Here is a 27286-nt window from a genome sequence, read left to right as displayed (position 1 = left end):
CAGGATAAAACAAAACACTGAGACATAGGAATTGTTTTAAATTACTAGATTTCATTAAACAGCCCAGTTGGACACTTGCTCATTGGAATTTACTTTGCCTCCTCCAGTTCTTTGAAAAAAACAAGAATTCTCTTCATGAAAATATTAGCCTGACCCAAGGATGTAAAAAAGTTAGCTGCCTCAGCATTAGTTATTGCAGTTTGAGACCTCCCAAGAGGTCTAAAACACTAGAAGATTAAATATAGCAAAATATAACAGGAAACAGAGTTTGCAAGTCATTTAATAACTACAGCTGTATAGAATTTTCAAATGATTTATTTTTCAAATTATTATTCTGAATTAAATATCAAATTTGTGAAACAAAATATATCATAGGCCCCTGAAAGAACTGTTAAGTGGTGGATTAACCCCAATGCAAAACTTGTTTCTGTCCTAAGGAAGAGAGGGGAACGCACAGTAACCACGGTAATCCTGTGTGGTGGTCGGTCCTATTATCCCCACTGAACAGAAGAGGAAAAAGAGGCTCACAAAGCTGAAGTAACCTGTCAAAGAGCACATGGCCATGATTGGCAGTGTCTTGCTAGGCACTGCAAACTTGACCTCTTTTAAAGGAAGATTAATTTTAAATTGAGTACTAGTTATTGCTTACAAAATGAATATATTAATGTGGTTAATGACGAAATATTTCACTGATGTTGGTCTAATAGAAAGTTTAAGGGAAACCAAAATTAAGGACCCCAGATTCATCTAGGCCCCTTTTAAATACAGAATATTGCTAATTTTCCTCATCCTGCTACTGGAGGGGAAGGGGAAAGCTTGCTAAGGCTGGAAACAACAACACAGCAATGCCATTCCCAGGTACTATATCCAAAAGAGCTGAAAACAGGTGCTGAAACAAGTACTTACACACCAATGTTAATAGCACGATAGCCAATAAGGGGGGAAAATGTTCATCAGGAGATAAATGGAAAAACACAATAGGGCACCCATGCAAGGGAATCTTTTCCCTATTAAAAGGAATGACATACTGATGTGGATTAACCTCGAAAATATTACACTAACTGAAAGAAAGCCAGACACAAAAGGTCACATACTGTCGGAATGTATTTATATGAAATATCCAGCTTAGGTGAATCCATAGAGATAGGAAGTAAATTAGTGGTGGCGGCAGGGCTCGGAGGGAACAGGGAGTTTCTAATGAAAATGTTTTGGAACTAAACAGTGGTGGTGATTGTATAATACTGTGAATGTTCTAAATGCCACTGAACTGTACACTTTAAAATGGTGAATGTTATGTTATGTGAATTTCACCGTGGTTAAAACAAAAACATAGAATAATGAAGTAATGATGATTGGCCATAAAGCCCTAAATAAAGAGCAGATAATTTGCCGTTTTCTTGGTTTGTCACAATTTCAATGAGTTTTGGGCCATCATAAACCAATATATGAAAAATTACCCATTAAAAGCTCCAAGTAAGGCATTCATGTATCTGAGTTCCCCTATTTTGTCTAGTTGACAGAGCACCTAGTTGAGTTTACAGTTTATATGAAGCTTTAAAGATTTTTTAATTTGTATAAAGTGCAAAGAAAAAGAGTATTGAGAAACATATGAAAGACTATAAAAGAGCCAGAGCGTAGGAACAACATACATGCAAATGGGGACAGCTATATACAGAGATGTAAACACTCAGGAGGGAAACCTGCTTCTCCTCAGAACGTATTTTGTGTTTCTCCAAAAACTGACTAGTAAACAGTAATCTGCAGTCACCACCCAACGGGTTTCAGCAAAGAGGTCACACACAGGGAGGGCCTCTAGCTGCCACTTCCAATTACTCCCCTGGTGAAACAACACAGGAGGTTAAGTTACTTCAGGAGACTCTCAACAGGGCTGCCATTGTTCCAAGCTCAAAACTCCGAGAGACAATAGACCCTATTCATCAGGAGAGCTTATAGGCCGGGGAATGGTCCCTTAGTGACAACTTTTTGTTAGGACATCGAATTTTTATAAACATGGACTTGTACAAATATATGTTAATTACTTTCAAAGAACAACATAGGCTGAAAAAAAAATAAAATTCAATGGACACGAAATGGGGAGTTTGGACCCCTAAGTTTTATCCCCAAGTCTCTGATGTGACTTTGTGAGTCACTTTCTTTCTAAGCCTCAGTTTCCTTGTTTATTAAGTGAAAATGACTTCTAAGATCACTTAGGACTCTAAAATTCTATGAACACTTATGAGGTCTGTTAATGTTGTTGCTACGCTATTCACTCCAACACAAGTGGGGATAAATTCTGAGCAGAAAAGAATCACTAATTCATATCTTTTCATTTACTATCAGCACCGAAAAACAAAGAGCCTTAAAGAAACAGAAACTATTTTCTATATTCTCTTTAAACAGACAAATCATAATGAATAGGTCTAGTGATCCCTCCATCCCGCCAAGTCCAGGATCACCCAAGAAGACTGCCCTACAGAAAGCACAATGGTGAAGGGCACAAACAGAAGCCACGAGTACGCTTTTGTCACCTTTTCTTAGGTTATGAATGCACTTGAAGAATCTCTTGATTTCTTTGCAATGACTCAAAATCCCCAGAAGAAAAATGCCATTTACAACAAGAATGTGATCACTGTCCCAAGCTTCCACACCACGTCATTTTTTTGTTTTTTCAACCTCAAAACTTGCCAAGGCAAGAACTTTGTCTCCAGAGCCTAAAAGAGAGACACATACATGAAAACGAAAAGGTCATTTCAAATGCAATTACAGTTCCAGACAAAGAGGCGAAAACTTATCACATACATATTGAAACAGAGATAAAGTTCACGTCTATTATCAGCGCATTCCTCTAAGCTTTCCCCTTGCCATCCCAGTTTCCTTCCCCTCCAACAAACAACCAGCTCCAAGGGTCTCTTATTGGTTGCAAATGGTAAAAATTTAGTTTACTTTTATATTTACATTTAGATGACAAATATTCTTAAAGCATTAGGCTATATTAACTTAATTGTTTGATTATAAAGTATTGGGAAATAAACTCAATAAAAGGGATTTATAAAGAACACAATTCTGGTTTTACCTCTAAACTCAATCTGAGAAAGCCATCATGTTATCTCACCTGCGCTATCTGTCCATCGGACAGTAATTCATGTCCAACTTTCAGAAATATGAGATACTCACCAAGGTCTGTAGAGACTTTCTCGAACTGGCTGAGAATAGCACCTGCATTTGCTGACAAAAAGGCCTCATCATCTGCAGTCAGCTAAACAAAGCAAAACAAGTCCGGTGTAGTGGGTTCAAATCTTAACAAGCAGTTCTAGGAACCACTGCTAAGAATGCCTCAGGGCTATAAACTAGATCACAGATCAAGAAGTTCTGTACCAAATACTTTACACCTTTTCTTTATGGCTACTGCTATCTTATATTAAATTAAACACAGGTACCTTCTCTCCAAGTTTCCTGAGAGCTGTTAATATCTCCACTTTCTGTTGAGTGTACAAGTCTCTTTCCAGCTTTCCAACCATGAGATCTCTATCCATCTATAATGGATGAACACAAAGCATATGGTATTTAAGTTAAAAACATTCTATGCATAAAATACAGCTCTTCAGGTCTACTTCTTTAAAAAATATCCTCTAGCTGATTAATATTATAAGGAATTATAGAAACAAATCAAGACAAACATGATAGAAATGCTATTACACAATTCTAATAAATCTTAATGCTAATCATAACCAGTCTTAGTTACGAACTGTTTAGTAGTAGAGTTTAGGGATTAGGAATTAGTAAGGCAACAGCTTCCTTTAGAGAGGATCCATCCTCTAAGAACTTCCTAAACTGAAGTGTGGTTTCTAGGCTTGAATGAGGTCATTGGTATCAGGTCTCCTGGTACTTGGGTTAAATATTGCCTTTACCACTACAAACAGTGATAGTATATACTACACATTGGTACTATTCTATGTGCTTTATATATTACATATAATATGTGCTCTACATATATTATTTCATTTAATTCTCATAACAACCATAAGAAGGAGGAACTATTATTATCACCTTTTTTTTACAGGTGGGGAAATTGAGGCACAAGAGTTTGAACAAAATAACTTCTCCAAGGTCACATATCTCTACATGGAGCAGGAATACAAATCCAGGCCAGTCTGACCTAAGTTCATACTCCTAACCACTATCCTACTGAATTACCAGTGCTTGCGAATAACCATTAATGCCTTTATTACATTCAAGTTTATAAACACTTCTTCAAGTATCAGGTTTATAAAGACATTTGAAATCCTTAGGTGAGAAAGGCCACACACACACACAAAGCAATGCTAATGAATTCTAGATGGGATTTCAACTCAGAGCTTCAGAAGTACGTAGTAAAACCTTACCAGTAGAGTTCAAGTAGAAGTGGTCAGTAGCAATTTAAACTGCCACTTGCTGTTTAACCTTCTGTATTCAAAATCAATAATAACTGCTCAAAGGACGAATTTTGACCAATTTTTTAAAAATGGACTTTTTTAGAGCAGCTTTAGGTTCACAGTAAATTGAGTGAAAGGAACTGAGATTTCCCATATACCTCTTGCCCCCACTCACGCACAGCCTCTCCATTACAAACATCCCCCACCAGAGTGGGACATTTGTTTCAATTGATGAACCTACACTGAAACAGTTTACATTAGGGTTCATTCTTGGTGCTGTACATTCTCGACTGACCAATTTTTAAGCTTCAGAATAACATGAGCAAATTGTTGGGCTAAGAAAAAAAATACACATAGCCATTGGGTCAATTTAAAGAAACTTTACCTCTGCTAACCTTGTCCGAAGCTGACCTGGTTGTTTCTTTGCAAACAATCTGATGACCTCTGGGGTTTTAAAGGCCTGGCTGATAGCTGCTTGGATAGCCTAGAAATACAAGGTGAAAACTAACCAAAATATTCCAATGAATCAGATGTTGCAACTGATTGATGGGTCTTCAGTTAATAGGCCTTCTTTATTTATCATTTTAGTTTCCATTTGCTATTTCTGTGCATGTCACTGGAGTCAAGTATATCCTATATAATAAAAGCCTAATACTAGTATGCTAAGTGTCCGGTAGTCCATTCAACCAATCTAAGTGTAATATGCTAATGATATGCTAAAGCCGCTCAACCATTCGCTATGACATGCACTGACCACCAGGGGGCAGACGCTCTGACTGGTAGGTTAGCTTACTGCTGGGGTCTGGCCGATTAGGACTGAGCGAGATGGACCGAACACATCCTGGAGCTCTCCCACAGTCCCTCCTCGGCTGGCCAACCTCCCACGTCTCTCCCCGGCCCTGATTGTGCACTGGTGGGGTCCCTTGGCCTGGCCTGTGCCCTCTTGCAGAGACCCCTCAGGGGAAGACAGACTGCCGGTTTCCGCCCTATCCCCGCATGCTAGGCTGAGGGACCCCACAGGTGCACAATAACATGCATCGGGCCTCTAGTAACTAAATAAAGATCTGGAAGCATATGCTGTTTTATCCACAAGTGGACACTCACCTAGAAGTTAAACCTAAAAAAAAGGATAAATTTTCTATCTTAAATATACTTACCAAAAAAAAAAAAAGAAAGAAGAAAAAAATGACCTAACTGTGTCATCTAGGTAAGTAATTATGCTTACCAGTTGCATTCCACTTAGTTCATCTACCAAAGTCATATTTCCAGACATAATTTTCTTCAGTGAATCATTAAATTCACTTAGTTGCTCCAGAGTTTCCTTTTTGGTTTCTTCATATTCATCTGCATCAAGTTCCTCTCTGAAGTACAGTGAATATAATATATAAAATACAGAGTTCCAAGTGAAAACAACAATGTTAGTATTTTTACACTGAGACTTCAGATACATATATTTACAAAAAAATACCTTGGGGGAAAAGGCTAAAATGAAATATCAAAATACTAATGATGGGTGTATTCAGATATTAAAAATGTGGGCATTTTGCTGCAATGTGGTTACTTTAAACATTTTTCTTTTAACAAAATGAGGCACATTTAAACCACATAATAACTTCCTTTTAAGCAGTCTATAAATCAATGATATAAACTTGGGCAAGATTGTTAACATAGCGAAGCCTCACTTTCTGTATCTATAAATTGAAGATAATAATAGTGCCCTCCTTATAGGGTTGCTAGGAGCATTAAATGAAATATGGAAAGTGCTTGGCATGTAATAGGTACTAGTGGTTATTATCATTAATGGTAGGTAAAATTTTGTGCACCTTGAAATACAACAGGAATACAGTGCTTGCCATTTGAGTAAGAGGTTATTTTTATGCGTCAGTCAAACAAAGCATTTATTAAACACTTACTACAAATAACAACAGTTACTATTTATGGAGCACCTACTCCATCCAAGCATTTTGTTGGCTCCTTCATTTGTAGTATTTACCATAGCTGAAGAGTCTTGGTCTTTTAAGTAGTCAAGACTAAAAACACACCAGAAGTTCCAGTAGAACATTCTCAGCTTGATGCCAAGCAGGGCCATTTTATTATTTTAATAATTCTTTATTGCTGAAGGTATTACATATGTCCTCCCCCACCCCCCGCCTTCAGCACCCTATCAGGGTTATTTTAAATACTGAAGACAAGGTAGGTGTTATTATTTCCACTTCACATATATGGAAATGGAAACAAGTATTTTGCCCACGTTCATGCTTGCTTTGTAATTAAATGAAAGACTTTCACATCCCAGCCTTTATGACCTCAAAGCCTACACTGACTTACTTTCTCCACCAGACAAAGCACTGTGAAGAACACGACAGGAGGAGTACAAATCACACGTGGGCCTGAGCTCATGGAGTTTGTAATCACGCTGCAGGAAAAAGCCATTTTTACAGCGTAACAGCGTACAATTATACTATTACCTGCATTCCTCCAGATCTTGTAATTGCTGCATTAGTCTGTCCAACTGTTCTTCTAAATTCTGCTTTAATTTGCTTGTCTCTGTCTTTCCTCTGGAAGCCATTTTAATCTCTAAACAGAACAATAAACCCACATACAGTATATAGTTGGCTATCTAAAATGATTCAACATACTAGGAAAATTTTAAATAGGCTATACTCTTTCTTAGCTATAGGTGTGGGAAAGATAGTTGTGCAAAGAAAACCTCAATTTATATATAAAAGTTTAAACTCACCCCACAAAAATGCTTGGCAGTTTCTAAGTGTTTTCATTTTAAATATTTCTTAAAATTAATTTTTTGAGAGAGAGGAAGAGAGGGAGAGACAGAAACATCAATGCAAAAGTGTAACATCTATCAGTGGCCTCCTGCATGCTCCCTACCAGGGATGGAGCCAGCAACCAGAGCGTGTGCCCTGATCCTTGACAGGGAATTGAACTGGCAACCCTTTGATGCATGCGATGGTGCTCAACCAACTGAGCCACACTGGCCAGGACCTGGCAATCTTCTTAACTGACTTGATGAATTACTTAGAAGTCTTCACTGGTGGGTCTATCTCACCTTAAACAGATTTGATAGATGAAAATACAGATTTATAAAGAAATAGATCAGGTGTGAATACAGATTCATTATAATATTCTTTTTCATTCTTAGTATGTTCCAGGACTTAGAACACTCCTAGGCCGTAGCTGGTTTGGCTCAGTGGATGGAGCATTGGACTGCGGACTGAGGGGTCCCAGGTTTGATTCCGGTCAAGGGCACATGCCCAGATTGCAGGTTTGGTCCCTAGTAGGGGTGTGCGGGAGGCAGCCAGTCAATGATTCTCTGTCATCATTAGTATTTCAGTCTTTCCCCCTCTCCCTTACTTTCTGAAATCAATAAAAATATATATATATTTAAAAAAGAACACTCCTAGTATTATCTTGCTGGTCGTATGTGTATTTACCTAATATTGTGTGGGCATGAACAACTTTTGATATGAATTTCTTCTTTGAAAATGTGCCCATTTCTACTGGATTGCATTTCCCTTACTGACTTATATAAGATGGATATGAAGACTTTGTATTTATGTTGCAAATATTGTCTCTTGTCTCCTGACTTTAAATTCTACTTATGATGTTTTTATCACAATAATTACTTTTAATGGTCAAATCTATCTTCTCCTTAAGTCTTCTTAGTCTGTGCCCCATGAAAGCAGGCCCTAATTATCTCAAGATTTAAAAATATGTTTTTTCTATTCTAAAACTTTCATATATGTATTTTTAACATTCAGCTCCTTAAGCCACCTACATTTTTTGCTAGTGCTGTGAAGTTAGGGGTCTTTTATTTTCTTTCAAATGGATAGTCAATTGCCCAAACACTGTTTACTAGTCAGTATTCATTTATGCCACCTTTAATGTACTCAATCGTGGCTCAATAGTTTGTTTCATTGATAATATTCTGGTCTGAAGGCATTGCCTTGCTATTTTAATTTTTATAGCTTTAGAGCTGATGTATAATGATAACTGATAAGAAGTTGCTTTTATTACTGTGGGTTTCTTCCCCCCAATAACTCTTGGTTATTCGTGTGCATTTCCTCTTTTAGATATGTATTTCCAGAAGAAATTTAGATGAATTTAAAATCAGTCTGTCAAGTTTTCTTAGAAATTAAATTGAGCCCTAACTGGCTTGGTTCAGTGGATAGAGTGTAAACTTTCGGATTGAAGGGTCCCAGGTTCGATTCCAGTCTAGGGCACATACCTCGGTTGCAGGCTCAATCCCCATATGGGAGGCAACCAATCGATGTGTCTCTCTCACATTGATGTTTCTGTCTCTCCCCCTCCACTCTCTCTAAATATCAATGGAAAAATATCCTCGGGTGAGGATAAACAATAAATAAATAAATTCAATTGACATTTTGACAGGGCTTACATTTAAGTTAGACACTAATCTGGAGAAAACTTGTATCCTTGAAATTTGAATCTTCCTATCAAGCAATATCTATTTTATTTAGGCTTTCTTTTATAATTTTTAAAAAGAAAATATTTTTTTCACAAAGGCCTTGAACATTGGCTATTCTTAGATATTTTATATTTTTTGTTAATATTGGGAATAGGGTTTTCATTATTATAATTCCTGATTATTGCTGATGTAGAGAAGAGCTACTGATTTTGGTGTTGATATTGTATGTATCTAACATTTATAGCATTTAAGTTTTTCTATTTGTAAAAATTAAACTTACATTCCTTTCAGAAAACACGTATTGCCTAGTATTAGGTATAAACCATTCATCGAAACCTAAATCCTAGGGTAACATATTAAAACATTTAACATTTTCCTACACATAATCATTATCAGATGATTTGATATGTGAACTTCAGTGAAGAAAATTCCTTACATCATATTCAAGGTAGAATTTAACCAGTGAAAATCTACCCTTACTACCTGCCATATCTCTTAAAACTAAACAATCTACAATCATTCATAACATGTAAATGTAAATGAGTATAGCCAGAAGTGTAATTTATGATAGCTATGCCTCATGTAAAATTTCTCCTGGAAATACATATTTAAATTTTATTTTAAATCTGTTGTATTTCCCAGTAAAATTCAAGGCAAACCTGAGATAAAACTGAAAGTGCCTTTTCAGGATTAATTTCCTATAGTCTAACCATGCTGGACTACTTGCTATTTCAGAAAATGCTATGAACTTTCATCCTTCTCTTGGGAGCCTGCTTTTTTTTTCTACCTGACAAGCCCAGGTCATTCCGTCTTAAGGGTCTAGCTCAAGTCCACCTCCTCCATAATGCCTTCCTTGGTTACCCCCACTCACTAGGTTGTGAGTTATTTGAGAGTAGGGATTTTGCTTTCTCTTTATAAACCAGCATCTAGCACAACGCTGCACACACAGAAAGTACTGGATAAATAATTGGCAAATCAATAATGAAAAGATGAGTCTTTTTTGTGTGTGTGGTTGTTGGCCTTTGTTGTTGTTGTTAATCCTCACCTGAGGATATTTTTTCCATCGCTTTTCAGAGAGTGGAAGGGAGGGAGGGGGAGAGAAAGAGAAACATCAATGAGAGAGACACATCAACTGGTTGCCTCCCACAGGTGCCCCCACCACAGGGCATGGAGGGAACCAGCTACCCAGGTATGTGCCCTTGACCCAGAATCGAACCTGTGACCCTTCCACACGCAGCCTATGCTATAACCACTTAGCCACACTGGCCAGGGCTGCATTCCACATCTTATTCTCTATTTACCACTTTTTTCTTCCTTGAATTATATGAGTTCATTCTAGCGTGTTTTCTGTGTCTTCCGCTCCAACTGTGAAAGTTCTGAAAGCAATAGATTCCGCTTGAACTCGATACTCAATAACTGGATGAAGTGTATAAAGGCACAACGTATTTTAGGGAGGTAAAGCTATTCTGAATAAATTCCAGAGAAACTTTAAAAGCCTTAACCTGGCGCTACATTGAGATTTACCCCAGAAAGATTGACTCGCTGGCACCATCTAGCATTCAATAAAGGTGGTGCATCTTTTACCAAAAACTAATCTGGAGAGGAAACTACTCATTCATGCTCACTTGTCTCTTTTTTTAAAAAACAAAACAAAAACTTTTTTATTTATTTCAGAGAGGAAGAGAAAAAAAACATCAATGATGAGAGAGAATCGTTGGTTGGCTGCCTCCTGCACACCCCTTACTAGGGATCTAGCTGCCACCCAGGCATGTGCCCTGACCTGGAATGAACTGTGACCTCCTGGTTCCTAGGTTCTCGCTCAGCCACTGAGCCACGCCCACCGGGCTCACCTGTCTCTTATCACTCTGGGCTCTGCACCTGCTGACAGGTCTCAAATTGCATACACCTCCAGCTCTTGAAGTCCCAGTGACACTGCTCATCAGAACTACAAGAGGCTTGACGTGCAAACAAACCACCGTGGGGCGGAGCTGGATGGGGAAAGAAAAACCATTTCCAAGTAGTTTTTATTCACTAGGTATAATCTTGGCCTAAGGCGGTCCAGATAGCTCCCACTGGAGCCGCCTGCAACTGAAACACACCCCCTCTTTCTAGGAAGACAGAACTGTGACCTCGTTGCGGGGGAGCGGGGAGGGGCGGGGAGGACAGCCTTTCTGAGAAGTTTCCTAGTGCGGGCGTTACTGAGGAACACCCCCCCACCCCCGCCCCCGCGGACTCGCCTAGAGGGAAGCTGTCAAGCCCAGAAGGGCACAGAGAAGTAAGGGCGGAGAGCACCCCTTTCCCGTTTCCGGCTGGAGGAGAGCTGCGTTTGGACCTCAACCTTCCGGATGAGGTCAGGGAGCAGCCCCGGCCACGGCCCCAAATCTGTCTCCACGGGGGAACGTGAAGCTCCCGCACGCGGGTCCTGCGGCGGCCGGGCTCGACTAGGCCCCGGTTGCCACCAGAGGTCGCCGTGAACCCAACACCCCGAAACTTTTCGGCCCTCCCCGACCAGAACCCGAACGACCTCTTCAGGATTTCGGGGCTCCCTCTCCGTCTCAGGCCCCTGGTCCTCAGAGTTGAGAGCCAGGGGCCCCGCCTACCTGCTAGTCCTGGGCTGGCGGACGCTCGCTGGGGGAGCACTTCCGCCGGACGCACGCACTTCCGGCCGCCTGGAGCCAATGAGGGCGCGGCTGCGGGTGTTCCCCTCGCTGGCGTCCGGGCTGCGGGTCGTCCGGCGAAGGACTCGGGCCGCTTTGCTCTGAGGACGCGGTAAGCCCCTACCCTGAGCCCCTGATAAACTCGTATCTAGGGGAGTCCCCCCAGCACCCCGTTTTGTCGCGAGCATAGGGGAGGCCAAGGCGGTGGCATCTTTGAGGGTCAAATACAGCGGTTGCCGAGGCAAGGTCATATTCAAGTTTGGGGCGAGGAGCTTGCCTCTTCATCCTTTTCTCTCTCCGTGGGACCAAAAACCTCGGTAAATTTGCCTCTGACCTTCGACACTGGTGCATTCACCCTGAAAAAATAAATAAATAAATAAGTTCCTCTAGAAGCGGCTTCTGGAGCTCGGCGGAGGTGGTGGGAGGCAGAGCAGGAAGTCCATTCTGAACGACTTCTCTTTCCTTCCAAATCTTTTCCAAATCAAGAAAATACTAGGCCCCGCTTCCTGGGTGCGGTTTGACACTCACGCCCCTCGAGAAGGAGACTAGTGAGCTGTGGGGCAGCACTTCAAAAATTACCGAGAAATTAGGTGGGAACCATTTTCTGCTGTTTCCCAGCCCATCTCCTGGAAGCGTCCGTAGGGTTTCTGGCAAATACGTCAGAGGTGTCACCTTTAAAGCTACTTCTTTTGTCAGGCGCCCAGGGTAAACTTCCAACTGATATTACCGGAGAACTCTACCAAAATGAGTTATTTCTGCCAGTTCTGCCTGATGGTGGAATTCCTTACTTCTTACCATAAGGTGTATTTCAGAGTTATAATTTGGGTGTGAAACCACTCTTCTAGCCCAAGTTAGAAAAGACTGTTGATGGGGATGCAGAGTACAGCACAGGGAATATAGTCAATAATATTGCAATAACTATCTGTGGTGCCAGGTGGCTACTGGACTTATTCGGGGGATCACTTCGTAAGTTACTTAAATCCCTAACCACTCTGTCCACTGTAATGGGGGGAAATGTGGGTTAAAATAAAGACTTTGACACACAAGTTGGAATGGTTCAGTAGCTTACCTTGCAAAAACACTTCAGACTCACAGAATGTCCTTTGTAAAAGTATGTGATGGTTATGTTAACGTAACTATCTCTCATTTCTGGTATGTGGATATGTATGGAAGTGTCAACATTTTAAGCAACATGGAACCTTCGGTACAAATAAGGTCAGTGCGAAACAAAACAGAGCTGGAAGATACATTTTATTTCACCACTTGAAGAACGTGCTGAATCAACATTTGCTCTTGTGGACTTCCCCTAATTTTCCTGTTGGTAATACCGTATTTTACTCAGGCATTTGTGTTGGTTTTGGTGTGAGCAGTCTTGAAGCCGTGGAGGAAAGTGCTCACCCTACAAGCATTCTCTTTGCCTGCTCTTCTTACTTAGTGACTTAACCTGATCTAGTGGTTCTGTACCTTTGGGTTCTTGTTTATAGTGAATGGAGAATGAAAAAGTATTCCTTGTGCATAAGTAAGAGAAATTGGTTTGGGTCCCAGTCCTCATACAAAAATAGAACCCAAGCCCTGGGAGTGGGGGAGAAGAAATTGTAAAACTATATCTCAGGTAAGAAGTCATGGGAGAGAGCGTTGGAGAAAACAACTTCAGAACTGAGAGTCATAACTGGGAAACGAGATACAGACACATTTCAGAGAGATTGCGGAATGTATTCAGTTCCGGACCGCCGCCATAAAGTGAACGCCACAATAAAGCGAGTCATCACCTTTCTCCTCATGGAGGGTTTGCCTTCAATTTGTAAAATAAAGCAAAAGCAACACCTGTGAAGTGAAATGAAATGAAGCACAATGAAGTGAGGTAACGCCTGCAAATACTGCTTGGTGGCTGCAGGAGTTTAGAACACTTCAACTTGGACTTGAGATGGGAGCCTACAGTGTGCAAGTTGCTCCAATGAGGTAGGGAAAATGCGGGGCAGATGAAACTTGAGTGACTAACAAGAAGTACCATGAACCACCCTTGACCATAATAGAACCCAGGACCCTTCAGTCCGCGGGCCGATGCTCTGCCCACTGAGCCAGACTGGCCATGGCGATTTCATTGTTGATGTATGAATTACTCAGGTTTCTAATCACTAAGTTTTCGCAATATGTCTGGGATACGGAAGGTGCTAGAAAATTCCAGTGTTCTGGATAGTGAATGTGTTTCAGTAACTTCCCCTCCAGCAAGTTCCACCTGAACAGAGAAGCAGATGGAAACAGTTATTTCTACTGTGAAGGTCTGTGCCTGTCGCCGATGTGTTTGGGAGATATTTACATCGAATCTCCCCCTCCTGCCAATGGACACTGGTCTTTTCCTCAGGAAATAGAGGCGTCTCCACTTCCTAAAGACATTCAGAAGACCTGTGGGTAGCCAGGTCCTACTTAAACTGCCTTAGCATCTGTGACTACACAGAAAAAGTACGAAGACGAAATACCATGTGCATCACTTGGCTGTTCTCTAGACAGTAATCGACTGCCCTGATGCAAAAGATTGTCGTAACCCATATGGAGGAGATTGTGATTATTTTTAGTTCTTTTTACTCAGATTTCCCGCTGCATTTTTAAAGAAGAAATAAATTGACTTTGTTCAAACGTGCATTCTGAAGTGAGGTCGCCTGCAACTAAACCTTTGTTCATAACTAAACCTTTGTTCATTAAAACTAAGATTTATAGTTTTCTTCTTCCTTTTCAGTACTTATTTCTCTAGCAGCCATGCAACTGTTGCTCTCACTTCCCTGAAACAAAAAAGGAGGTTCAGAAAGTCAAAGCAGTGATCTTGAAAGTATTTCGGAGGAGATCCTTCTTTGGGATGAGTTTGGTGGTGCTGTCAGCCCTGTGGTATGGGTTGACTCTCCCTTTTTATCCATTATCAGTGCTCATTAATGCTGAAAGACAGCATTCTTTCAAGAGTGGCTTTGATGTGCTTCCTGTCGTAGCCCTGATGTTCGGCTGACAGTTTCATCTCGGGAGGAGCAGGGGAGGAGGTGGTGATGTGCTTGCTGGCCGTGGTAGGTGCAGTGCTGCGGGGACAGGCTCACTGGTGACATGTATCTGAGGCAGGGGACCAGCCGGGCTTCAGACTGCTGGTTTAGCATCTGGTCTTGCACCGCCACCCTGGCCGGCCAGAGCAGCCCCAGGCCTGAGAAAAGCACCGCGGATGAAGGATGGGATCGAATTCAGTGGAGTGGCAATAACGGGAGAAGGGTGGCTTTTTATCTCACCTCTAACCCTCTCTGCTTTTTCTCTTGCTTTTCAGACGCCTTAGCTTCTCGGACTTCCCTTTGCAGTGTGACAGTCCTAGCTGAGCAGTTACTTCCCCTGAGGGGCTGATAAGCCTTTGACAAAGGTGGGTTTTGAGGACGTTTGTTGCTCACCTGTAGAAACGAAGCTGCTCATTGAAAGCAGCACAGACAAGGAGTCAAGTTCAGGAGTCGTTTTTCCTATATTTGGGAGGGAAAAAGCACTGTGAGGAATACTTGTCTGTTCATTGGAACATATATTTAATGTGCTTTTGCCACAAGGATTTAAACAGAGGCACTCACTCAGCAAGAGATGGAAGGCTTGCTGCTTAAGGTGCCAAACCTAGTCCAGTGGCCCCACTGTTAGTTAATACCTTAACTTAAAAAAAAATTCTAGCAAAATGGAACTTGCAAAACACACACATACAAAAAACTCTTGTGGGATTTTTTAAACTTTCCTTGGTGATATGTGTAACTGTGACGTGTCTAATTCGGGATTCTATCTCCACATACCTGTGTTTTTTAGTGTAAGTAGAGAATAAGTATCAAAGACTAACGGTGTATTGTATACAGCCAAGCTTCCAGATTAAGATGAGCCTTTAGAAATTCACTATTTCAAACGTACGCAGTGAGTGGCCAGAACTGGTGACACCCTGGTGCAGACGCCTTCCCCGAAGGATCCCACACCGAATGCAGAAAACATCCTCTTTAGAGCCCATGGGGCTGGGCCCAGGTGAGTGAGCGGCACAGTGAAACCTAAAAGGACGGCAGGACAGCGTCACTGTCCTCGGCTTCAGCATCTCAGAAATACACGCCCGAGTGCAAACCTAAATCGAACGTGCTTCCTCGCTTCCCTCCTGTGGAGCAGAAATGCTCAAAAGCTAAGGGTTTCCCTCGCCAGGTCCTGCTCTTACTGGCGACGAGGGTGCTAATAACTGGGACTATTTGGGGAATAACTTCCTCATTATCTCAGTTAAACCTCTCATTATCTGAGTTAAACCTTCCAGCCAAACTGTGCCTATGGTACTCAATACAAATAAAAATATTTCCATTTTCAAGTTCTGAATAAATGACAATGTGAAGCATAGTATAATTATTTTTCTAAAATTTATCCAAAAGTATGTGTTTAAAGAAAAATATTTCGGCCCTGGCCAGTGTGTCTCAGTTGGTTGGAGCTTGGCCCGTGCCCCGGAAGGTCGAGAGCTTGGTGGCAGGCTGGATCCCCAGTGTGGGGCATGCAGGACCTAGCCGCCCGTTCATTCCCTGGTCGGGGCATGTACGAGAGGCAGCTGATCAATGTTTCTCCCTCACGTCACTGCTTCTCTCTCTTCTTGACGCCCTCTCTAAAATCAGTTTTTAAAAATCTCTTCTGTGTCACTTTTTGGGCTCAAGTTGTCAAGGCCCCTGTCTTTCTACCCATATCAGATCCTACTCAGTAGCTGTTTACGGGATGAGTGAAGAAATCTGCTCTTTTTGGATAACTAGAGAATTTTATAACACCAACGAGAAATCACAGAATAACTAAAAGCATGACTAAAGAAGTTTTAAAAATGCCCTTCATCTGAATTTTAAATGTGAATTTTTTCTTCTTTTTTTAGAAAAATGTATTTTATTTTTTACAGAGAGGAAGAGAAAGGGATAGAGAGTTAGAAACATCGATGAGAGAGACACATTGATCAGCTGCTTCCTGCACACCCCCTACTGGGGATGTGCCCGCAACCAAGGTACATGCCCTTGACCGGAATCGAACCTGGGACCTTTCAGTCCGCAGGCCAACGCTCTACCCACTGAGCCAAACCGGTCAGGGCTAAATGTGAATTTTTTCTTACGTTTCAATCCTTGAGCTCCTGAAAACAGGAAGTCCCATCTTCCCATTTAGCAGACACTGACATGCTGGTCAGAGTGACTGCACACTCACCAGTGGCAAGGAAAGTAAAGATGGTATTACCGACCAGCCAAGTTGTTGAGGAGAAGTTGACTGCAGTACCGAGAAGAGCTGGGCCTAAAATTCATTCCACTGGGTTACACATTACTTACTATTGATCAGAAGAGATCAGCTTTAAGCATGACACCAGGAGGTGCTGCGACCCGGGGATTCTAACCCTAACCTGGCTCTAGGTTCATTGGGCTCCGGGCAGCTCACTTCTCTTAAGGACCTTAGTTCCTTTAGCATGGCTCAAATTAATGCTGGAAGACAGCCCACCAATAGCATTGAGTTATTAATAGTCATAGTTGGTGGACAAATAAAGTTTGCCATTTTTCTAATTCATGTTAATTTGCTATTTTGGTGAAATATTTTTGTGGAGCCCATCCGGTGTGGTTCAGAGGTTGGGCATTGACCTATGAACCAGGAGGTCACGGTTCAATGCCCTGGTTGCGGGCTGGGTCCCTAGTGTGGGGCGTGCAGTAGGCAACCGGTCATGTATCTCTCATCATTGATGTTTCTGTCTCTCCCTCTCCCTTTCCATTCTGAAATCAATAAAAATATATTTTTTTTAAAGAAAGGAAAAACAAGAAAAATATTCTGTGGAAATTCCAGCTTTTCAGAGTAAGGGAATATACTTTACTGCACACAAACATCCTATAATAGGAGCCTGCAGGTTTGAAGTCGGCCAGTTACAGTGTCACAGTTCCTGTCCCTTCTCCGTCCCTTAAGTGGGTTCTCCGTTTTCAGGTACTTGTCGAATATCAATGTTCTCAGAACTGCAATTCTCTTATTTTGAATGTGCCAAATTGCATTTGTTTCATCAGTCCAATAAGAAAGTTAACTAATTTTTTTTCTGCTAAGACTAATTTCCAACGTAGAATCTAAACTAACATAATCAAGGCATAATCTGGTGGAGTGTGCCTGTGTCGCCCTCAGCCCTACAGACGTCAAGTAATGCAGGGCTATTGGGACTGCTCTGTGGGGAATAAATAGAGACGTTGGTGCCCTCATTGTCTCTTCTTATGAAATTAAACTCAGTCTGCCCAAAGCCAGTGATTCTCACTGTATTGAGATTGTTGACTTCTCCAAGAAGTGAAGTGGGTGACTCCCGTTGATGACAGGGGCAAACACAATGGGGCAGACTGCAATGAAACACGTGACAGGAATCACAGAGAGCACCCGAACCGCCCCTACAGCTGAGACCCAGACCGCCCGGCTGCCAGGGGAGGGCTTGGCCGATGAAAGAACTTTCCTTAGCAGAGCGGACAACTGGAGAGCCAGAGTGGCGATCCCAAACAGGAACACGGCCGCTCGGCTGCACGGGGCACAGTGAGTTACATTTACACAACCGCTTAGTGATGAGCTGGCTTCCAGAAACCAAAGCCAGGGTCTCTTTCAGGGTAACGTAACATTAAACCACAGAGGCAGAGTTTCACACATGGCAAAGATGAATTGAGATCCATCCCATTAGAGCAAAATTATGTCTAAGAATACTCCAATGAGAATATTAAAAGTGCCTTGCCCTGTGTTGCTCAGTGATTAGAGCATCGGCACACAGACAGAAGGGTCTCGGGTTCAATTCTTGGTCAAGGGCATGTTCCTGGGTTGCAGATTCGACCCCACGTGCAGGAGGCAACCAATCAATGTGTCTCACATAGATGTCTCTCTCTGTCTCTCTCCCCCTCCTTCTCTCCCACTCTCTCTAAAAATCAATGGGGAAAATGTCTGTGGGGGAGGATTATCAAAGGGAGGGAGGGAGGAAGGAAGGAAGGAAGGAAGGAAGGAAGGAAGGAAGGGAGAAAGGAAAGATATTAAAAGTAGCTACCGTTATTCAGCTCCTACTATGTCACAGGCACCGTTGATACTGATTTCTAAGGAGTCTTTAGAACTTTGGTTCCTTTTTCATGACTAAATTAATGCGCTAAGGCAATCCACAAGTAATAGCATGAGTTATTAATACTCAGTAGACAAATGTGTCATTTTACATGCATTTTCTCACTTAATATGCACAAATCCTATGAGGTAGAGACTGTGGGTCCCCATTTTATAGATGAGGAAACCGATACTCTGATTAAGTGTCTTGGGACAAACACCTCGTAGTAAGAGGTAGACTAGAATGTGAGCCAGGTCTGAGAGTCCTAACTGGGCCCCTCTGTTGTGCTGCCTCTGCCTCCAGCCGGATGGTTCACGCTGAGCGTCACTCATAAACGGAGGGCTACCCTGCCGACCACAACCTAACCACCCAGTGAAGCCTGCTGTTACTGCTCAGACATTCTGGAAACTTTTGCAGTTATGCGTATATAGTTTCTGTGCATGAGAAAATCTTCGTCATTAACTAGTAGTTTCAGCTCTTCACCATAAACTCTTTTTTTAAATTTATTGATTTTTTTACAGAGAGGGAGGGAGAGAGATAGAGAGTCAGAAACATCGATGAGCGAGAAACATTGATCAGCCGCCTCCTGCACATCCCCCACTGGGGATATGCCCGAAACCCAGGTACATGCCCTTGACCGGAATCGAACTTGGGACCTTTCAGTCCACAGGCCGACGCTCTATCCACTGAGCCAAACCGGTTTCGGCCACCATAAACTCTTTTAGTCATTTTTATTATTTACTTTATTCATTGGGTTTAGCACTGAATGCCTTTAGGGTATTTGTAGAAATCAAATTTACCCTCAAGAGATTTATCCGCAGTGAAGGTCCTCTTATACCCCCAGGTTATTGAAAGCAGTGGCATGTTGTTAGAACGAGAATAGTTACATGCTTAAAGGCATGTTTTAAAACAGAACAGCTTCTTAGAGGTGTAAATTCCAGAGGTTGTCAAGTCTGCCCCATTATTTGAGTCGGCGAATGCAGCACCCTGAGATGTGACAAAAGCCACACAATTCCTGTTCTTTCTGGAAAAATGAATGTTCTACACACTGGCTTCCTGTTTAGAAAGCGTTTCATTACTGTTTACACATCATTGTTTTTAAAACCTAAGAAGGTCCGTGAAATCGAACTTGAAAATGGAAAGTGCGTGTTCGTTACACGTGAGGACCCCCTCAGAAAGAAATGACGTCCGTCGCCCTGGGCTGGGAGGGACACTTACAGCCCGAGCTGGTGAGACCTGGGCCGCCAGCAGTGCACCTGGTCGGCTGAGTGGGCCAGACGGAAGTGGATCATGGCGACACCAGTCCTCGAGCACCTGGAGCAAGGCAAGGCCGAGCCCAGACAGGCCTGTCAGAGCTCCCAAACCACCTCTCCCAGCGGTCCCTGCCCGCCCCTTCCCTGCACAGGTGCCTGCGGGCCGCAGGGGAGGTCCTCTCCCAAGAGGGGCAGGTCCTTTTGTTTTTAAGCCGCCCTGGGCTGTGGAAGGAGCTCACTGTAACTTAAGTCTCCTTGGCTTTGAGCGTCTGACCTCAGGCTGGTGGTGTTCATGGTGGATCAAGAGGACTGAGTGAGACTTCTGAGGCAGGTCCTGACTGACAAGGGAGAGAGCTTTCTTTAAGCTGAGACATCAGCTTCCCGAGCCCTTCCCCTGGGAGTCCCTGGAACCTGAGCGCATCCCCAAGGCCAGGGGGGGCTTCGAGCTCTTTGTTCCATCTGTCCCTGTGCAGCAGGCGCTCCGCTCCCCTGGGCACCAGTCCCTCCTGACCTCAGCCATCCTATTCTTCCAGCTCCCAGCTCCGTCTCCCTGGGGGAAGGTACCTGAAACCTGAGATGGGTGGGGCTGGAATTGACACCTGGCTCCAGCTGAACCCAACCCCTCAGCTCTAAATAACAGGCATTCCCCACGGGAGGCAGAAGACCACGCGCAAAACAGTTCAGTTCAGTTTTCAGAACTGAAGGTGATGCCTTTGAGCTGGAAAGGGCCGCTCAGTGTCCGGCACAGGGGAGGATAGAGCTGCACCACAGGGCATCACTGAGATTTCAGAGCACTGGGCAAAGGGCAGATCTCATGGGCTTCAAGGGAGAAAATAAACGTCATACTTAAAGGATCCAGAATGGAAAGTGACTCCGGCCCAGCCAGTGGGGCTCAGTGGTTAGAGTGTCAGCCAGTGCACCAAAGAAGGGCACATACCTGGGTTGCAGGTTCGATTCCTGCCCCCTGTCGGGGCGTGTAGGAGGCAACCAATCGATGTATCTCTCTCACATCGATGTTTCTCTCTTGCCCTCCTTCCTTCCACTCTGAAAATCAATGGGAAAAATATCCTCCAGGGGAGAATTAAAAAAACAAAACTGACTTTGGGTTTTTCACCGTTAGCACTGCACTCTCGAAGTAGTGCCTTCAGAATTCTGGGAGAAGGTGATTTTCAACAAAGACTAGGATCTGCCAAAAGAAATAGCTGAAAAGGTTGACTGGGATTGCTTTTGGGAGTTGGATGAAGGGGTTGGTGAGCGGGATATGGCCGATAGCTGTCACCCTGAGATGTTTTTATTTTTATTTTTATTTTTTTTATATTTTATTGAGTTTTTACAGAGAGGAAAGGAGAGAGATAGAGAGTTAGAAACATCGATGAGAGAGAAACATCGACCAGCTGCCTCCTGCACACTCCCCACCGGGGATGTGCCCGCAACCAAGGTACATGCCCTTGACCGGAATCGAACCTGGGACCTCTCAGTCCACAGGCCGACGCTCTATCCACTGAGCCAAACCGGTTTCGGCCCTGAGATGTTTTTAATAAAAGTTTTTAATAAAAGCTTTAGATCACATGTCTCGCATTACTTCAGTAGGTTTATGGAAAGATCAAATGGGAAAATTTGAATGAAAAAGAGGTTTGTGAAGGGTAAACTGTTATTCAGCAGAAAGTGACGTGATCATGTTGACTTAGAGGCAGAACACTGGTTTGAAGGGCAGGTTGCTGGGGAGTTACCCTGAAGACGATGATGTCACCGTGTCCGTTAACTGTGGCCACAAAACCACAGCAGCGTGCAGCAGTGGACATTCGTTTTTGCTCGTGAGCCTGGGTCAGCTGTGGGTTTGCTGATCCAGCCAGGCTCAGCCGATCCCACCTGGGCTGGCTCTCGTGTTGCGCTGGTTGCGGTTTGGCCCGTCCCCGATGGCCTCGGCCACCTAACTCATGGCAGGCTGTCTGGCAGCAGGAGCACCCGCGCTCTCTGCGTGCTTGTCATCCTCCCTCAGGCTGGCCGGGGCCCATCTGGTGGCAGAGGCAGGAATCCGAGAGAAAGTAAGAGTGTGCAAAGCCCCACCTGGCAGACTGTCACATCTGCCACATCCTTTTGGCCAAAGCAAGTGACGCAGAGTGGGAAGGAGCTCCCCATCCTTCGTGGGAGGAGCTGTAAGTTCACGATGAGAAGGAGGGTGGAGAAATGGGGCCACTGTTTACAACTCATGGAGCGCAGTCATCGAAGCCAAGTGTTCTAATCCATCTACTGGGAATGAGAACACAGAAGGGGGACAAAAGGCCTGTAACTGGTGTTCCTTTTCCTTTGTAGACAACCCGGGAGGTGCCAGAGTGTGCCACTCAGATCAGCGCCGTCAGGGTCCTGGCATGGAAAGTCCCCAGAAGACAGAAGTGGTTCTCCTTGCCTGTGGCTCCTTTAACCCAGTCACCAACATGCACCTCCGGCTGTTTGAGCTGGCCAAGGACCACATGAATGCAACAGGTAGGAACAGTAACAAACGCAACAGTGGGGTTCAGAACACTACCCCCAAATACGGCCCCACGGCGTATTGGGTATTTTGAGCTGAAGGAGTTTGAGAAACCTGCAGAGTCAGGGAGGTCACTTCCTCCCCACCCTTCTCCTCTGAAGCAGGTCACAGAACCCCATGTGAGAGGCACCGCCCCATCCCCAGAGGAAAGGCGCGTCCTTAGCTCTGAAGACAAAGGGATGCTGGGAAGAGTCTGAATGAAGGAGCCTTCGCTAGTTTCCCTGCACTCACTACACTTACCTGGTGCTCTTTGCCCCTTCCTGTTTCTCCGCTGCTGTCTGCTCTTCAAATCTAGCGTGGAACACTCAGGCCCCCCTGTTTCCTGGGGTCTTCATTTCCTTATGAAGGCTCCCGTGTCCTGTAAACCTTACGTTAAACAAATGTGTGCTCTCCTCCTATTCATTTATCTTTCTGTTTCATGTTCAGACCTAGCCAGGGACCGACCCGAAGAGGGTCAAGGAAAACTTCTTCCTTCCCTCCATTGACAAGATTTCTTTTGTTACACAAACTCATGCTCTATGCTGATAGATAGGAGGATGGGTGCTCATACTCACTGATAAACAGGAAACTAAAATTAAAAATGAGACACAGTTTTCCCATCACATGCACAAACATTTTTAAACTTCACAGTGTCAACTATCAGAGGTTGGGGAGATTGAGGCTCTTTTTATACTGTAGGTGGACAATACAACTTGATTAAGGCATTTTACAAAGCAATTCTATGTGTTGTCTGTTTTACCACAATAATGAATGAATGAACCTGAATCCCTGTGTAAAAAATAGAAAGGAAATATTTGATTAAAATCATATCGATGGAACTATTTCCTGTGCATAAAGTCTAATTTGTTATACCTCATGTCAAACCTAACTCTCTACCCAGGAAAATACAGGGTTATCAAAGGCATCATTTCTCCCGTTGGCGACGCCTACAAGAAAAAAGGTCTCATCTCTGCCCATCACCGAGTGATCATGGCACAACTTGCCACCCAGACTTCCAGCTGGGTGGAAGTGGACACCTGGGAGAGTCTGCAGAAGGAGTGGGTGGAGACTGCGAAGGTGCTAAGGTATCTGTGGGGAAGTGAGCTCTGTGGGCTCCCGGGAATGGGTCGGCGCCTTTCTTGGGTTGGGCCACATTTTCGTGCTGCCGGTGTCTGAGCTACAGGTGTACAGCGCGGTCCCTAGGGCTGGAAGGGCAGAGGTGTGCGGGTCCTGTGCGAGGTCGTTGCACAGCGTGGAGCACAGAAGCAGGCAGCGTGTTCCCGAGCCTGTGCCTTGCACTGTGTGTTCAGATGTTTGCATGATGGTTACTGTGCAAAGCTCTGTTAGCGAATATGCAGGGAAGCCTGCCGGCCTGGCCGTGCCCAAGCGAGAAAGGCAGAGTTGTAAGATGATGTCATTGCCATCAGTCTTCTGAGAGGCAGGTATTCAGGACGGGAAGCCGTGATGCTGGGTCATGGATAGACCTGTCTGTGCGCTGCTTCTGTGACAGCATACGGGCTTGTCACACACCTGTCTTACACCTTTGAGACAGTTCCAGGTAAGGGTTCAGAAGCCAGAGTGAGTGACATCTAGTTATTACTTAACGTTATCCTATATAATAAAGAGATAATATGCAAATTAACCCTCACACCCTCACAAGATGGCTGCCTACAACCAGGCTGGCAAGGAGGGTTAGTGAGCATCTACGAGGGACAATGGTTGGTTGAGCTCTGTGAGGAAGAGGCTGTTCTGTTGCTTTGTTGTTTTATAGACACCACCAGGAGAAGCTGGAGGCGAGAGGCTGTGAGCAGCAGGACTCCCCTGTGCTGGAGAGGCCTGGCCGGAAGAGGAAGTGGGCTGAACAAAGATCAGAATTGAATCAGAAGAAGACCCTAGAGCCACAAAGAAAAGGTCTGCATGTTTTCCCAGGACTTGCCAACTGGAGCGGATAAGGTTCTAGAGCTGAGCAAGCCCCCTTTCTATTTCCATCTTCTTTTTTTTAAATAAATTTTTATTGATTTCAGAGAGGAAGGGAGACGGAAAGAGACAGAAACATCAATGATGAGAGAGAATCATTGGTCAGCTGTCTCCTGCACGCCCCTCACTGGGGATCGAGCCCACAACTGGGACATGTGCCCTGACCGGGAATCGAACCTTGACCTCCTGGTTCACAGGTTGATGCTCAACCACTGGGCCAGGCCTGCCAGATCTAGTTCCATTGTCTATTCAGTACACGGGGTGCCTGGAAAACGCCCTCGTAGGTTTGCTGGGGAAGGGAGGCCGGTGCGAGGCGTCCTGAGCTCCTGCCCCTGCAGTCCTTAGCTTCTCAGCTGTCCTCGGTCTCTTGAGAATCTGAATCGGAAAAAGCAGGACCTTCTTTCCAGAAAAACACGTCCACACATTCATGTTGACGCAGGGCGTTATTACATAGCAAACCCTGACGCAGTGTTTTCTTCTCCGCCCCAGACGTGCCCGAGGTCAAGCTGCTGTGCGGGGCAGACCTGCTGGAGTCCTTCGGTGTCCCCAACCTGTGGAAGCGCGAGGACATCGCCAACATCGTGGGGGACTACGGGCTCGTCTGCGTCACCCGGGCTGGAAACGATGCTCAGAGATTCATCTACGAATCGGATGTGCTGTGGAGACACCAGGCCAACATTCACCTGGTGAACGAATGGATCACCAACGACATCTCGTCCACGAAGATCCGGCGAGCCCTCCGAAGGAGCCAGAGCATTCGCTACTTGGTACCAGACCTCGTCCAAGAATACATCGAGAAGCACAATTTGTACAGCGCCGAGAGCGAGGAGAGGAACGTCGGGGTCATCCTGGCGCCTCTGCAGAGAAACACGGCCGCCACTAACTCCAGAACTACCACAGCGTGAAGCCGCGCGCCTCCCCTGGGGGAATCTGAAACTGTCTGGGTGTCAGCAGTTTAATTGATTTGAGCCAGAGAGAGCAGCTGGGGGAAGGAATGGTGATCCTCTTTCATAAATTGAAACTTGAAAGTTTGGTAAAAATCAGTTGTTAATTAAAATCAGGTTTATTTTTTTTCTTTTTACCAGAAGTTGCGAAGGTGAATGTTTTTTGTTTTGAATGTGCGAATCCTTTTATCTTTAAAACGAGATTAGCAGCACTCTAACCAGAAGACTGTTTAATCAAATTAACTATAAATCAGAAGGCAAAAAGGACATCTGGTTTTCTCATACTAGAGAAGCAAAGTCTGAAAAGCCAGGTGCATTTAAAGGCCTCATGTTGGTTATGAAGGAACGAACACTTATGGATGCCTAATTCTGGGCCGAAGAAGTCACTCTTCAAAACAGCCATCTTGCAAAAGGCAGCACGGAGCAGCCATCTCCAGCTGTGCACAGGCAGGCTGGAAATGTGCCTGGCAGAAACCTCGGGCCCACAGAATGGCTGGTTGGGCTTCGCCAAGATACACCTGCCTGGAGCTCCACCTTTGGAGGCAGGGAGTGGGGTCCAAGCCCTGGCGTGTTTGCAGAAGCGGGCAGGTTTCTCCGATACCCCCCCGTGGGAGAGAGCCTGTGCGTCACGTGTCTTACACGTTCTCCTAGCACAGCCCTAACCCTGGCCACCCTTTCGGAGATGACATCACGCTAATGCGGTGTCTTATTCAAGAATGTGGTTAAGTGTCAGTGCTCTAAGCTTTATGGGTAGCTTAATAAGCAAAAGACAAACGGAGACCTTAAACACATGAGAAACGCCCCACTGTGTGGCCAGAGTTTCAGCTCAGGGTTGGGGCGCTGGTGAGGGGTGTGGAAGCCATCAGCCCCACCTGCACTGAGGGTCTGAAGAGCCTGCTGTTTCCTTGCAGCCACAGTGAATCTGCCTTTTGTGAATCTGTACATTTTTCTCTTCTTGTCCCTTTGTGTGGACTTTATTTTTTTTAATTATTTTTAAAAATAATTTTATTGATTTTTTACAGAGAGGAAGAGAGAAGCATAGAGAATTAGAAACATCGATAAGAGAGAAACATCAATCAGCTGCCTCCTGCACACCCCCTCCTGGGGATGTGCCCTCAACCAAGGTACATGCCCTTGGCCGGAATCGAACCTGGAACCCTTCAGTCCGCAGGCCGACGCTCTATCCACTGAGCCAAACCGGCTAGGGCCCTTTGTGTGGACTTTAATCAGGGCAGAACTCCCAAGTAATAAAGTCATGGCTCTATGTTAAAAATACAAGCTTGCTATATGATTTGATACTGATAAAAATTTAGAGGACTTTTACCAATTGGTAAAGCAAAAAGGCCAGAAATAGTTTTTTATAGAATAGTGTTGTGGTTTGTGGAAATCATTCTGTGATAGAAACAGGACTAAAGTTACATTTCCAATGAAAATAGAATACCAGTAATCTAGCTTTTGCAATTTATTTTTCATACTTACACCACTCTAGATGAAGGATTTATAACTGCAGAAGAAAAAGGTACTTATAACCGTGCAACTGCATAGTCAAATCTGTACCCACAGTTCACAAAGGAAAAGGTTAAATAAAGCCAGCAAATAAATGTGCATCCTACAGTTCCTGACATTATTACTAACGCCAACAGGTCAACTTCTTGAAGACGGGAAGGGTGGCAAAGCCTGGCACCCAGTAGTTTTCTCTATCTGCTGAATGAATGCAAAGTGAGAATCTCAGGTCATAGAAATGGGGTCATTCTTCTCCCTTCTTAGCTTTGTGGAAGCTAAGAGTTGGAGCAGAACTGAAAAATAGCAATCTAAAAGCGGCTGAAGCTGTCAAATTTTAACTTTGATGACTTCTCCTGGAAAACTAGTTAGTTCACCCAAAATATTGTGGGAGCTGCAGAAAAATTCCAATGCTAGAAATTTCTCTCATACTCTGTTGCCTCACTACCTAGAAGTGCATAAAATAGCAATCTAAAAGCGGCTGAAGCTGTCAAAATTTAACTTTGATG

The 27286-nt window shown here is 44.0% G+C and overlaps 2 protein-coding genes across 6 annotated transcripts; one reads left to right on the top strand and one right to left on the bottom strand.

Annotated features, from left to right (window-relative positions):
* Positions 1 to 297: 297 nt before the first annotated feature.
* Positions 298 to 11555, bottom strand: LZIC (leucine zipper and CTNNBIP1 domain containing). Of its 3 annotated transcripts, XM_015565906.1 has the most exons (8): positions 11457 to 11494; positions 10707 to 10844; positions 6881 to 6989; positions 5638 to 5773; positions 4798 to 4896; positions 3438 to 3533; positions 3175 to 3256; positions 298 to 2711 (listed from the first exon to the last, which is right to left on the bottom strand). In XM_015565906.1, exons 3-8 carry the CDS (start codon positions 6979 to 6981, stop codon positions 2653 to 2655), a joined length of 573 nt encoding a protein of 190 aa, XP_015421392.1. In that variant the 5' UTR covers positions 6982 to 6989; positions 10707 to 10844; positions 11457 to 11494; the 3' UTR covers positions 298 to 2652. The 3 variants fall into 3 exon arrangements, with proteins under 3 accessions (XP_015421392.1, XP_006766810.1, XP_006766809.1); XM_006766747.2 differs by lacking the exon at positions 10707 to 10844 and having other exon boundaries at positions 11457 to 11555; XM_006766746.2 differs by lacking the exon at positions 11457 to 11494 and having other exon boundaries at positions 10707 to 10854.
* On the top strand, positions 11543 to 26256 carry NMNAT1 (nicotinamide nucleotide adenylyltransferase 1). 3 transcript variants are annotated; one of them, XM_015565905.1, is made up of 7 exons: positions 11543 to 11625; positions 14812 to 14901; positions 15424 to 15527; positions 22161 to 22331; positions 23258 to 23441; positions 24128 to 24267; positions 24823 to 26256. In XM_015565905.1, exons 3-7 carry the CDS (start codon positions 15485 to 15487, stop codon positions 25236 to 25238), a joined length of 954 nt encoding a protein of 317 aa, XP_015421391.1. In that variant the 5' UTR covers positions 11543 to 11625; positions 14812 to 14901; positions 15424 to 15484; the 3' UTR covers positions 25239 to 26256. The 3 variants fall into 3 exon arrangements, with proteins under 3 accessions (XP_015421391.1, XP_006766807.1, XP_006766808.1); XM_006766744.2 differs by lacking the exon at positions 15424 to 15527; XM_006766745.2 differs by lacking the exons at positions 14812 to 14901; positions 15424 to 15527 and having other exon boundaries at positions 11546 to 11625.
* Positions 26257 to 27286: the final 1030 nt, after the last annotated feature.

This window comes from Myotis davidii, unplaced genomic scaffold (assembly GCF_000327345.1).
Source record: "Myotis davidii unplaced genomic scaffold, ASM32734v1 scaffold299, whole genome shotgun sequence".
NCBI classification, from domain to species: Eukaryota; Metazoa; Chordata; class Mammalia; order Chiroptera; family Vespertilionidae; genus Myotis; species Myotis davidii.
The sequence above is the reverse complement of the archived record's forward strand: the minus strand, read 5'-3'. Positions and strand labels throughout refer to the sequence as shown.

Bases quoted from the DNA above. Each gene is read 5' to 3' on its own strand.
- LZIC (XM_006766747.2), bottom strand. From the start codon at position 6,981: ATGGCTTCCAGAGGAAAGACAGAGACAAGCAAATTAAAGCAGAATTTA. The intron at 5,774-6,880 runs GTAATAGTATAA...ACTGTACTTCAG, and splicing joins CAAGATCTGGAGGAATGCAG to AGAGGAACTTGATGCAGATG. The intron at 3,257-3,437 runs GTACCTGTGTTT...TGCTTTGTTTAG, and splicing joins TCAGGAAACTTGGAGAGAAG to CTGACTGCAGATGATGAGGC.
- NMNAT1 (XM_015565905.1), top strand. From the start codon at position 15,485: ATGCAGAAAACATCCTCTTTAGAGCCCATGGGGCTGGGCCCAG. The intron at 23,442-24,127 runs GTATCTGTGGGG...GTTGTTTTATAG, and splicing joins GAGACTGCGAAGGTGCTAAG to ACACCACCAGGAGAAGCTGG. The intron at 24,268-24,822 runs GTCTGCATGTTT...TCTCCGCCCCAG, and splicing joins CCTAGAGCCACAAAGAAAAG to ACGTGCCCGAGGTCAAGCTG.